Genomic DNA, 13,689 nt, shown 5'->3' with positions numbered 1-13,689 from the left:
CCTGTTCTGAACTCTTTCTAGATGGACAGCAGGATGATGAAGCCAGCAAAATTGAAGCATTGCACAAAAGAAGAAACCTGCTTGCAGCGTTCTGTAAGCTCATTGTGTATACTGTGGTGGAAATGAACACAGCCGCCGACATTTTCAAGCAATATATGAAGGTAAAGTTGAAGCTTAGGAGTGCTACTTCATAAAACTACTAGAATACAGTAGTTGTAGGATTTTTATTATTTGTTTTTTACCTTGCAAGATAACAGGTTCAAAATGTGAAGAATTCAAAACTCCAGAGTTGTAGGCCCTTTTTTGTATGTAGGGAGAAAAATTACTGAGATGAGATTTACAGTTCCAGTGTTGTGTGGGTGGTGGGGACCGAGGAGGGAAACTCATTATTTTAATGTTGTTTTTACTAGTTTTATTTTCTTACTCTGATTGATGGTGTCTTTTTAATTCACTTATTAGTTTAGTAGGCCTTTTGAGAATGTTCTTCCCAAGATCAACTCCATAATGTCTAGTCTCATCCAATAATTTAAGTTTAAACTTTGTAGAAGTAAAATTTGAGTTCCCTCTCCCCATTATCTTTATATCTGTTTCAATCTTACTTAAATATAAAAATCTCTCCTGGCTCATGGGATTCACAGCTGCAGACTAATATGAGTTCTCATTTTGTGAACATGATCAAGCTTTGCTCCTTTGTGATTACCTTAAAATCCTAAAATTTCGGCAGCCTGCTTTTATATCTGTCTTGAGTGCCCTACATATATTTTTGATTCTCCAAATAACTAATTGGGTCTTTCTTAAACCTGAAATACTTTAAAAACTGAACAGACAGCTGTCTTTGTTAGACAAATTATGCCTATGATGCTGTCTGTAAGTGCATCCTTTCAGCAAAGAAAATAAAACTCCTACCCAGAGTTACAGGAGTTGGTAAAAAGATTAGGTTCTAATAATGTACCCTGAAGGGGTGAACACTTGTCATTAACAAATATGTCATGAAGATAAATAGGTCATTCTGCCTCTAAAGTAATACTCCAAGAATGAAAAGTGGGTTTATTCTTTTTGCATTTAGGGTTTTTTTCAAATATTATTCTGGAGGTGGTGTAGGGTGTAATTTTGATGTAATCATGAGCATGTTGGGGTTTTTTCCCTTTAGATAATGTTTGATTTTTCTTTTTAGAAGTTCATACCCTAGATTTTGTTTTCAGAAGAATTCAGTAGTTGCAATGTTTTCAACTAACATTGACAGTTAACCTTTTTTTTTTTTTTCCTAGTATTACAATGACTATGGTGATATTATTAAAGAAACGATGAGTAAAACAAGACAGATAGACAAAATCCAGTGTGCTAAAACACTTATTCTTAGTTTGCAGCAGGTAAGAGTTTACAGTATTTTTATGCATGAAATTCCATACTGTAGATGATGTCCTGTTGTTTAGTAACTAGTTTCAGATATTGATGATGAGATCTTGATGGGCAGTATGGATAAGTAGGTCTAAACTTAAACACATTTTCTGCATTTTCTACAACTATGTGAAAAACTGCCAGAAGTCTTCCTATACTTACCATATATTGTACCACAAAAAATGTAGGAGTGGTCAATAAATACAAAATGAATGTAACTCTATGAAACCTTCATAACTCTAAAACAATATTTTAAGTAAAATATTCAGATATGTGTTGTGAGATGGCAAGTTTTCTTGTTTGTGAACAGATAAATACTTCCTGCCTGTGTGGTAGGGGGTTGGGGGTTTTTTGTGGAGGCTTTGTTTTGCTTTTGGTGTGTTGTTTTGGTTTTGGGGTTTTTTTAACTATTCTGAGAATTAATTTGAAGTTTTAGTAATTTCTTAATGTTTAGTAGAGACTTCACACATTTGACAATAAAACATACTTTAATGCTCTCTTCAGTAAAGTTTGTGTGGAAACCTGATGAATTCAGTTAAAGTTAACATTTGATTAATCTGCTCACATAAACCATCTGCATGGATTTTATTCACAAGCTCAGAACAGTGGAGACATATATCTCCAAAGCACTGTAATCCAGCATAGATCACTATCCATGAAAGAAAAATCTACCCAAATATATTTTCTCTATCCCTGATTTTTGACTGAAGATTATAAAGCCACATAGTGACTGTGGATCTGGATATTGAGCCTGGTGGAGGCCAAATGCAAATAGTCCTTCTAAAGTAAGGACTGGCTTATTAGTATGGATATTGCCAAAAAAAGGCAGGATGAGGCCTTTCCTTTTGATAGCAGCATGACTCTTAATTAGCTGGTGGAACTGCAGTGTAAAATATGTAACTGAACACTCTTTGTTTCATTCTTTGTGATACAAAAGAGTGAAGGGTGTGTTAGACAAAATTTAAAAAAAATAGAAAAACTTATTATTGAAGCGCATTATAGTTGAATTCAGTAGGATTGAGAAAGGATTGATCAGAGAAAAGAAAAGACTGAAGTTCAGAGTATTTGGCTTTGACAACTATTGATGAGTACTTAAAAATCCCATGATTGGGTACAGAATTTCTGGTGTCTTTGGCAATTTCCCTGAACATATTTCCATTTTAGAGTTTCTTCTTTATACGTGTATTTTGAGAAGAAAAAAGAATTGGGAACTAGTAGTTTGACAAAGTATTTTAGTAAAGACCAGGTGAAGATCAGCCCATTTATTTCTTCTCTGTTGGTGTATGTAATTAGGGAATCCTACTAATTTTTTGTATTCTCAACTTAAGAACACCTTGATTTAGTGAAGCACTGAAATCTGTCATCCACTATGTCTACAGTTTGATGAGTGCTTGATCAGTGCATTTCAAAGTTATCTCTGGGGTGCAGACTCTTCAAGAGTAGCTTTGACTTCATTGTCCAAAATGTCCATGTTTGTCTCTTGGTGTTGTCAGATTAGGAGTGGGAGGAAACAGCTGTGAAACATACTTTAAATCTCTAGTCCAAAGTTTGACATAATCTTTTAATACATGAAAATTTCCCTTTTTATTCCATGCAGCTCTTCAATGAAATGATTCAAGAAAATGGTTATAATTTTGACAGATCATCACCAACGTTCAGTGGCATAAAGGAACTTGCTCGACGTTTTGCTTTAACATTTGGATTGGATCAGCTGAAAACAAGAGAAGCTATTGCTATGTTACACAAGTAATTGTGTGCTTTGTGTTGCTTCCATTCTTTGAAAATGAGTTTGTTAATACTAAGTGCCTCAGCCCTAGAGATGATATAGCCCATATATTAATTAGGGGATGACTGCAGTTTTGTCTCTGAGTAAACCTAAATGTTTAACAGTGTTGGTGTTCTCCAGCATCATTTTATAAGCATGTAAATTACAGCAGTGATGCTATAATGAACAAGCTTTTTAATGTCTGGTCTGTAACAGTAAGAAAAGATCCACTTCATTTTCAGTGGTGATCATGTTGGCCTCATGCAGAAAACCTGCAATGCAAGGTAGAAATTCCATGACAGAAAGAGTGTGTCTAGATTAAAATAATAACTGGTGTTCACTTTTTTTTGCTGGAGTATGGAAACATCAAATTAATGCTTTCTTGACATAAAGGAAAGGGGTTTGGTTTTAGTAGCTCACAGTGCTTTGAACTTCTGTTTGTTCTTTGTCTGATGTAATTTTTTTTGTTTGTGCTTAGGGATGGCATAGAATTTGCTTTTAAGGAGCCTAATCCACAAGGTGAGAGCCACCCACCATTAAATTTGGCATTTCTTGACATTCTCAGTGAGTTCTCCTCGAAACTTCTCAGACAAGACAAAAGAACAGTGTAAGTATTTTCTTAATATTCGTGGTATTTGTAATGATAACCTCAAAAGATGTGCATCAGAATAAATATTTGTGTATTGTATTCATCTAAAGTGGAATCTTTGACACATCAAGGTAAATTTACTCTAATATAGTCAAGTATACTCACAGAAGGTAAATTGTATTTATTGTTGTTATTTTTCATTTTATGGTGAATAAACAGAAACTGTGTTCTAGATTTGCTGTTGTCAGGTCTTTGTGTTAACTAGATCAGAAACATTGGCTGGTAATTTCAGTAGTTGCTTATCTTGACATGGTAACATTTTGTTACAGATTTTTTGCATCTCTGTATTTCTTGTTTCATTTAAAGGTATGTTTACTTGGAGAAGTTCATGACCTTTCAGATGTCTCTACGAAGAGAAGATGTGTGGCTTCCTCTCATGTCCTACCGGAACTCGTTATTGGCCGGTGGGGATGATGACACCATGTCAGTGATTAGTGGAATCAGTAGTCGAGGATCTACAGTAAGAAATAAGAAGACAAAGCCAGCAACAGGCAAGCGGAAAGTACCTGAAGGTAGAACTTCTCTCATCTTAAATTTACTAGAATAGATATTCATATAAACTGCACACATTGTTTCATATTTTTTAGTGTGACTGTATTGGTATGCCTTTATGTATTTTTTCTGAACAGGTAGCTTCTGATCATGTATGTGTCTTAGTGGGAAAAGTAATCATTTGATTCACAGAACAAGATAAGGGCACTATACAGTGTTGAGTCATACAATAGAAAAGTATAGAAATGCTCCAGCCAGTGATTATAAATCCAGGCCCTTTGAGGCACATGTAAGACTTTGTGGTAAAAAGTAAAGCAATTGATTCTCTGTATCACACATTTAATTTGTGTTTCAGCATTCACTTTTAGACTAGTTTGAAAAACACTTCACGGATGTTCTTGCTGTGTTTGCTTCCAGCTGAAGAAAGCAGCAGTAGTGACAGTATGTGGCTGAACAGGGAGCAGTCAATGCATACCCCAGTGATGATGCAGACACCTCAGCTCACCTCCACGATAATGAGGGAGCCCAAGAGATTGCGACCCGACGAGAACTACATGGGTGTCTATCCCATGCAGCCCGAGCACCACCAACCGCCGCTCGACTACAAGTACGTACAGCAGTAGGTCTGCTTTGTCTTAGTGTCCATACACAAACCCAGTACATGTTTAAAATAGAATAATGGTCTTTTTAAGCACGCAAGTAACGTGGATGTTGGCTCAAAGGCAACAGGAAGAAGCCGCGCGACAACAACAGGAGAGGGCAGCGATGAACTACGTCAAGCTGAGAAGCAACTTGCAACACGCCATGTGAGTGGAGTGAAGTTCTCTTTCTGTGGGGAGGGGAGGGTTTATAAATGCAGTGGTACACCTGTATCTTATAAGAGAGATACATCTTCTAAGTTCAAAAGTTCCCTGCATTCTTAAGGGCAGTGTAGTTCTGCAGAAAAAAAGTACACATTGCAACCAAAAACACATGTATTGAGGAGCTTTACATCTTTCCCCTACTTTTGATTGTTTTATTTCCAGTACTTCATGTAACATTGTTTAAGTGGTGGCTTTTTTTTTGATACAACGACACCAATTAGTATAATTAGAATGACTCCTTAGTTTTCTCATAAGTTCTGATGTTTCTTGTGGAATTTATGAGGAGAGAGGATGAAGGACTGTGTGGGTGTATTTGTAATGGTTTTACACATCTACTTTATCTCAAAGGCATTCTTTCTGGCCTTATCATAAGGCAGAAACAATTTTTCTTTAAGTGCCAAAACTTTTAATTCTTTGTCACTTGAGCATAAATTAGGTATGGAGTAGATCTGCTTACCAGTTCTCACACTCTTCTCAGAATACCCATTTAGAAATGTCCCATGGTTGTCTAAACTGACCTTTGTTAGGCATTGTCTCATGCTCTCTTAGTATCTTCTGGTTAAATACCAGCTTTCTTTAGTAGTAGTTGTGCATTCATTTCATTACTTCATTTCTGCTTTATCTAATGGAATCATCATTTGTTAGGAGTCCCTTACTGAGCATTAGCTTTTTAAATAGATAGAAGTTAACTTGATTTAGTGCTAAACAGTCTTGCTTTTCATTTCAGTCGACGTGGCACAAGTCTAATGGAAGATGATGAAGAGCCAATTGTTGAAGATGTGATGATGTCATCAGAAGGGCGGATTGAAGATCTTAATGAAGGCATGGATTTTGACACCATGGACATAGACCTAGTAAGAAATTTACTTACTTTTAGTGGTCTTGGGATTTGTATTTCTGCTTTTAAAGTAAAATATTTGAATTGTTTTCCTTCTTATAAAAGAAAAATCCTTCTGGTTGCTTTCTGCCTTGCTAAAGGACTGTGCTGTTGTCTGTATACAAGAGCCATCTGCTCCAACTGCCTTACAAAAACAAGAACACTTCCTGTCGTAACTAATAACATTTATCCCTTGTGAATTTCTACCCCTTGAGAGTTCAGTTTCACTGACTACAGTGTAAAACCTCTGTTTTTCTGGTGAAATTGCACTCAACCTGTTTGTTTGTTTGCTTTCTAAAGCCACCATCAAAGAACAGGAGAGAACGAACGGAGCTAAAACCAGATTTCTTTGACCCTGCTTCAATCATGGATGAATCGGTAGGTTCACTTACATAAGGGGAAAGTAATGTAAATCAGTCTTAAGATTGCCATACTCTCTTACTTCAGATTTTAAATGGAAAGAATGCAATATTCAGGTTGTCATTGTTAGCTTATTTTGACAGACTGGTACAGTAATTCAGCTCCATACATTCTAGGATAGTCAGTGTTCCTTGCAATTTTATGGGATTTTTGTTCTTAATATCTATATATAGCTATGTAAAAGTTAAAAGCCTATGATTCTGAGCAGAAAACACATTTGTTATGGAAAAAACTGTAGCAGAGGCTGATAGCAAAGAGCATTAGAAACATGAAGAAATGTGCATACACAGTATTAAAGGCAGGTTTCCTGTTGTGCTGAGCTTAGTTCAGTGACTCTGATGTCATTACCAAATGTCAGCACTAGATGGTTTGCATTTTGTGGGTTTTTTTTTAATTGGCATATTTACTTTTGTGCATAAGTAAGATAATGGAGAAATTAAGAGATAATACAGATATCTGTTTATAGAGATGAGAGGTATTTTTTCTTTCCATATGAAGTTTTAGGTCCAAAACATCCGAAGTCTGTAGTTTCTGCTTGCAGTTGCCCTTTTATCCGACTTGATAAATCTGCAGTCTCTATTCTCTTTTAAAAATCTGCATGAGGGATTCCTTCTGTCTTGAACTACTTGTAAAGTATGCAGCCATTTTTGACCCTGGGTAGCTGGTACAAAATTACACTGGAAATAACAAGCTGCAGCAAGCCAGCAGAGGACAGTACAACAAGGCTTCCTGGGAATCTTGGACAGCTTGGTGGAATTTGGAAGATGGTTATGTATTTTTTTACAGTATTGTTGCAGCGTGAACTTGTTCATGTTTATGGGAAAAAGAAGTCCTAAATACTGTTTTAATAATTGCAAATCCATATATTTTGTACCAGTAGGGCTTTGCTTTAGTAATAATGAATCAGTTAGGCTGTGTGTCTGGCTGTTGTGTGTTCTTTCCTGAATTAACACCAAGAAAATATCTCGCCTGTTCTCTGACATTCTGTTTTACAATAGTTCTTCCCCTCCTCTTCTCAATTTTTCCTGGACTGATCTGTGAAGTACCAGTCACTTTTTAGTCTGACAATGCTGAAACCTTGGCCTTCTGCAGGTTGCATTTCATTGATGTGAGAGCCCTTGCAGCTCCAGCGCTAACGCTGGCTGGGGCCGCTCGGGCAGGTTGAGGTTCCCGCCCGGCCGCGCTGTGCCGGCTGCAGTGCGCGGGAGCGACCGCGCGGGGGCAGCCGCGGGCAGCGCAGCGCAGGGAGCGCCGGGCGGGGCCGGGAAACAGCTCAGTCTGACAGACAGCGTTCAGCGTAAAAACATCATCGCATCAATGCAAAACAATCTCAGAATAAAGTTAACTTGCTTTATTCTTCTAATTTATTTCAGAGGTCCCTTGTTCTTGGAGCTGTTGCACTTGTTTTTAATAGGTGTAGACGTAATAAAGCTGTTTAATTTATTCAGATGCACATGGTTTATGGCTAGGCTTCTAGTCGGATGTGCCCAGTTACTGTTGGCAGCAGAGGCAGTTCTGTCTGTGTGCTCTGTTATAGGAGGCACCCAAAGTGAATCTAATTCAAAGAACAGTAAAAATGGGTTTGTAAACAGATAAATATGAACAGCATTGTCAAGATTCAGGAAAATTTGGTCTGTTTTGCCTCTCGCTGATTTTATAAAGTCCTACAAATGTTAAGACAGTCACATAATCTGGATCTTCTTTTTGGCACATACATACTTCCATTGACATAGAAAGCTGTATAGCTTGTTCTCACATGGGAAGTGGAAACTGATTCTTTTTCTTTCCCTAGTTACACAATCTCCTGAAGTAGAGTTGCTTGATTTTACCTGATGATTGTTTGATTTTTCACTGTCGTCCTGACAGAGTGAATTCGTTTCCTAGGAAATGTTAAATTTGTGTCCTGGCTGGCTGATGTGGGATGGCCTGTGGTTTCTGTGATCACAGACACAGCAGCAGCCAGTGTCTGCAGTGTTTTGTCCCAGGTTTAGTAATAACACATTTGATTTCAGGTTAGTGCCAATAGAATGTCAAAGAAGTCTGAGTTAGGCACCTAACTAAAAATTCTTCTGCAATTATTACCTTAAATAATTAAAACACAGGCTTTATTCCTACTGGATCTAGTTAATTTCAAGTGTGAGAAAAATATTTCTAATGAATGAGGAGCCCTTTCCATATTATTATCTAAATCAGAAGTGTGGTTAATCTGGTTTGAAAGAAAAATAAACTTAATAATGCCTTAACATATCTTGAAGTGTCTTAATCTTAAATTATATACTAATTGCTTTGTTATTTGTTAAATGTGTATTAGACTACAAATTGACACCATTTCTAACTTTTTTTTTAGGTTCTTGGGGTGTCAATGTTTTAATACCAGAGCAGCAAATAAATCAGTGGTGAAGTCATTTTCTAAGTGGAAGAGGAAGTTTTTCAATACAAAATTGTGGTAGATACAGTGAAATTCTGAACAGATTTTTCTCTAAGGAGAATGACATGCTTTCAAGATCAAGTGCATTGAAGGGGCAGTTTTGTTTGCCTGAAAGAAAAAAAGAAATGTAAAGGACAAGTAAACAATTGAGGATAAGCTACACTTTTTGTTGGGAAAAAAATTCAATATTTTATTTATGTGCTATCAGTTTATTTCTGGATCATAAGAAGTATTCCCTCTGAGTTTTAATCTTAACAGTCTGAGAGGTGTTTGGTACAGATTTGAGCCCCTCTCTACACATTTGCTGGCTATACTAAATAATCATGAGCTCTGCTGGATTGCTGTTCACGTCCATGAGCTGTAATAGTAGATGGATTGGTTTTCTCACAGTGTAGAACGAACCAGAAGAGTTGTCAGTATTTTCAATAAAATGCAAACTTCAGCAACAGAAGGTTTGTATCAATTAATCATGGAAATAAATACATAAAAAAGAATTTTAACAGCTTTTTAATCTAAAACACACTTTTTATTCCAAAAGCTTCATGTTAGCCTTCTCAGAAAGGTCCATAAGCTATAAGCTACAGAACGTAACAGATTTCACTCTTGCTTGCCCATTACCAACCCTGAAAGTTTGCTTGTCCTTTAAGAAAAATGTAATGTTGTGAAATTCCTTCCAGTAGTGCCACTGTATTTTGTCTCCAAATAAAAGAAGCTTATTGTAGTATGTTTGCAGAAAAATTCTAAACAAAAATTATACAGCTTATTAGAGTGTGGGAATAGGGATCTAAATTTTAAATAAAATTATATATATATATAAATTGGTGCTGATTTTATAATTGCGCAGTTTGTTTAGTTTTTTCTTACTTTTAAATTCCAACTTAAAATTATGAGGTTTCAGAAATATATTGAAAGTTTAACAATGTTTAAAAATAGAAGAGCATGAGAATTCATGCTTTAAAAATGATTTTTAAATTTGTATTTTATATTGTTTTATCTATCTGTCTTTGCAAGCAGTCTTCAGGTTAAAGATACTTCTAACAGGTTACAGTACATTTCCTCTATATGTAAATTAGATTGGATAATAGAAGCTCATAAACAACCCATAATATTCTTTAAAAGCTAAGCTTTAAATTTCATTTTGTGTCCATTCACAAATAAATTAAATTTGGTCTAAAACAGAAAGTGGATCTATGCCATTTTGACATTGACTCATTTTGCAAGGCTTAGGCAGCTAGACATCATTTTAAAGGAAATATTAACTTATATTACATATGTATATTTTTTGTCAGTTGTCTCTCAGTTCTTGAGGTATATTATTTTAATCATTCCATGCCTTAATACGCTTGCAATACAAGAATCTCCCCAAATGGGTGAATACAAAAAGGCTTCCTGTTTTTAGACTCAGAAATTAAACATTCGGCTGTGGTAGCCAAAAACCATAGATTATCTAAAGGATCATGATAAAATATAATTATTTTACTAGGTCATGGGTAACAACAAAATGAAAACTAGATCTGCCTAACTCATTTTACATAAATAAATACTCTCATGTCTAAAAGTACTGCCTATATTGTTTTCCACACCACTGCATTTAATAGAACTGCTGAGAGGACTGTATATATGATTTTAAACTTAAGTTGATTTTTCTTACTCTTGAAGGAGTGTTTCTTTGTGAAAGCAGTTCTTACAGCTTTGTTTTCAACCAGCTAAAAATGTTTTATATATTTACCTTAACCTGTTGTCCTCCACATTCTATTGTCCTAATTGTACTGTTTTCTGATTTGTATTTATGTCTTGAGACAGTAACTTTTTGAATAAAAATAAACCTACAGTATGTTGTATGTTTGATCTTTTTAAATTGGGGTTATGGGAGGACAGTGAAGAAAGGGGTATGAGTAATGCAAATGTTATGTTTATAGAAATCAAAATCTTTTTCCATGTCTTTTAAGTGTTTGTCTCAGAGTTGGGATAATGTATGAAAAACTGCACTGTTTTATATTTGTAATAAATTGTACAAGTTTTTAAAATGTGAATAAAGCACTAATTGGGTAATAATTTAAAGCAGAAAAGTTAATGCAATCATGATTGTTTTAAATATGCTTTAATTTGAGATAAACTTGTTAAAAGAATTAGTGTAAATACAGAGTGAGCTTTTGAAGAGGTTAGTACCTGCAAATAAAATTTTTAAAATTTGTATAGAACTTTTACATGCCAAGAAAGCAGTGGTTAATTATTTTTGTGTTACGTTTTCTAAAGGTGTATTAATAACCTTTCTGTTGGTTTCTTTTTCCTAATAACATTTATCTGATTTTACTCAGAATGCTTTTGATTCTGATGTTGGAGATGCTGTACATAGTCCAATGGAAATACCATTAATTGTGTGTGCTACTTTCCATTCCATAAATTGATTGTGCACCTGGGTAAGCATTTTGAGCTTAATTGGCCAGACAGCAAGGGAATGAGGGGAAAACCCGAAACATCCCCTCCCATTCCCCTCTCCTCAACTACTGAGCACCTCTAGCTGGGAATTGAAAACTCCTTTCTGGTACAAGACTTTTTAAAGCAGTAATTTTAAGATCTTAGAGAGAGAAAACTTTTAATCCTTGCTAATGTAACCTTAGGAGTTTTGGGTTGGTTTTCATTTTAGTTATTATTATTGCAAATGTTCATTATTCCTGTCTCTAAATCCTGCTGTAAGTTCAATAGTATCTTGTGGAAAATTGTTTCAGTAAGTTCTAAGTTTATAATGCAAGAAAAATACCTTCACTATACAATGTAAAGTCTGTTCTAGTTAAACTGCTTTGGTACAAAAGCCTGTAAATGGAAAAAATTGGAGTTTTGAAGAGAGAGATGATAAAAATGTAGAAAAAAGCAAACTTTTCAGAGAAAGTAAAGCCTGTCCTCTGGTTTATCAGAGAGGCCCCAGGGAAGGTATTGACACAGAATGAATTTCAAAGGAATAGTTTCCACATATTCTGTAAAAAGTATTTCTTGATATTAAACAACCAAAGACAATATGTAAGACGTTAGTGATGGCTGTTGTTTGTTTGTTTGGTTTTTACTCCTTTGGATGGTGTGATGCTGATTCCTGTAGCATGTTAAAGATCATAAATTCCCGTCTTTAATCTCAATATAACTAAAAATGCACCTCTTTAAAGTCTGCCCCTCTATTCCCCCACCTAATTTACCTATACACTTTTCCTTGTGTGGGATTTCAGGACAGCAATACAATTAACTTCCTACACATACTGAATTCTTTGAGCTGCTTTGATTCACAACAATGCTTTGCTACGTTTTTATCTATAGATTTTTTTTTTATTTTATTATAGCCTGATTAATATCAATGACTTGTTCCTTTGAAGGACTTGTCAAAATTGTGAATTTATGCTTCAGAATTCTTTTGATAAAATGCAGTTTGATTCTTTAAAAATATTTTCATTCCTACTTAACTGCTTTAATTTAATAATCTTTGACTAATTTGTGATACTGAAATGTAGCTTATGCCATTGCCTAATTTTTCATAATCCTATACAATTTCTTGTCTGGAGATTGTTTAATTTCGTACATATTTATTGGCATCCAAAAGTGATCATATTTTTGATGGAGGTGGATGATGACACATACTCGGAAAACAAGGTAATTCAGGACAACACTGTTCTATAATAATTCTGTTTTAAAAGTAACAATTCCGTGTGAATTGTGCCTGTCATTTTCCTCAGCTGTCGTTCTCTCCTGTATCCCTTCTTCATGTTGCTGTTCTTTCTTTAATCTATTTCTTTGATTAAATGTCAATTTTCATATTTCTTTAAAGTTTTTACCAGTTAGATGTTGTTGCAAATGGTGCCTTCCAGGTACAGATTCAGTTGCTGCTTTTTGTTGTGTTTTTTTGTAGCTACTGCAAGGTTTTATGGGTGTAAATCATAGTGGCAGTACAGTGGTAAGAAGCTATAACTGTGCCCAGAAAAATGATCCAAAGTGTGGTTGGGTGGCTGGCTGACAGAAATGTCCCTGTCCTTCAGAGAATGTGTATGATTCCATAATGTCATCATGCTTCCCAAACCTGACTGTGTAGTTTCTGCTGAGCTTTTCTCAGCAGTTTTTTGATTGGAAAATAAGAGGAAAAGTCATCATGTTTTATGTATATTAACTGTTTTTGTCAAAGAAAAAGCTGCAGTTGCCAGCTTTAAAAGTGAAAGTTGTGTTCAGCTGATAACAGCTTGAATTCTGCACTTGCAGAAAAGCTATTTAAAAGAACCTAATAAAATAAAATAAAGAAGTAATAAAACCTCTGGAGGCCTAGAACATCTCAAATTAGGAAGGAGAGATGTGAAGTTGGTAGTTACTTTGTGAAAGCATTCATGTAATACAACAGGACCTGGGAAAATGGCTTCATGAGCTTGCAGAGAGTTTCCTGTTGGCTGAGGTGGGTGATGGCAGGTGAGAGATCCATGCACAGAGCAGCAGCTTGTTCCCAGTCTGGTGAGCTGTGGGTACAGCTTGAATGATCCCTCAGACATTGAGTAGGGATGGTCTCCTTGTGCTCATCTAGCCTTTCTCTAGACTGCTCATTCAGTACCTTTGCCCTTAGGCTTTTGTCCCTAAATCCCCTGTACCACCTGTAGGGCCTGGCTGTGGCACATTGTTGTGAGCCCTGTGCTGTGGGACATTGGTGTGAGCCCTGTGCTGTGGGACATTGGTGTGGGCCCTGTGCTGTGGGACATTGGTGTGGGCCCTGTGCTGTGGGACATTGGTGTGAGCCCTGTGCTGTGGGACATTGGTGTGAGCCCTGTGCTGTGG

The 13,689-nt window shown here is 35.9% G+C and overlaps 1 protein-coding gene across 4 annotated transcripts in view; it reads left to right on the top strand.

The window, feature by feature from the left end:
• STAG2 (stromal antigen 2) overlaps positions 1–10,961 on the top strand; it is a 73,305-nt gene extending 62,344 nt beyond the window's left edge. For 2 of the 4 annotated variants that reach the window (XM_054289461.1, XM_054289462.1), the window contains exons 25-34: positions 22–161; positions 1,269–1,370; positions 2,996–3,144; positions 3,642–3,770; positions 4,119–4,324; positions 4,722–4,911; positions 4,997–5,110; positions 5,895–6,021; positions 6,345–6,422; positions 8,812–10,961. In XM_054289461.1, the coding sequence (XP_054145436.1) occupies positions 22–161; positions 1,269–1,370; positions 2,996–3,144; positions 3,642–3,770; positions 4,119–4,324; positions 4,722–4,911; positions 4,997–5,110; positions 5,895–6,021; positions 6,345–6,422; positions 8,812–8,835 (1,259 nt within the window). In that variant the 3' untranslated portion in view covers positions 8,836–10,961. Of the gene's footprint in view, positions 1–21; positions 162–1,268; positions 1,371–2,995; positions 3,145–3,641; positions 3,771–4,118; positions 4,325–4,721; positions 4,912–4,996; positions 5,111–5,894; positions 6,022–6,344; positions 6,423–6,962; positions 7,660–8,811 lie in introns of those variants that run through there. The other 2 variants (XM_054289465.1, XM_054289464.1) reach the window with 2 other exon arrangements.
• Positions 10,962–13,689: the final 2,728 nt, after the last annotated feature.

This window comes from Melozone crissalis, unplaced genomic scaffold, assembly GCF_028551555.1.
Source record: "Melozone crissalis strain CALT ecotype California unplaced genomic scaffold, PUWL_Pcris_2 ptg000068l_1, whole genome shotgun sequence".
NCBI classification, from domain to species: Eukaryota; Metazoa; Chordata; class Aves; order Passeriformes; family Passerellidae; genus Melozone; species Melozone crissalis.
This window is presented reverse-complemented; position numbering and strand designations above follow the sequence as displayed.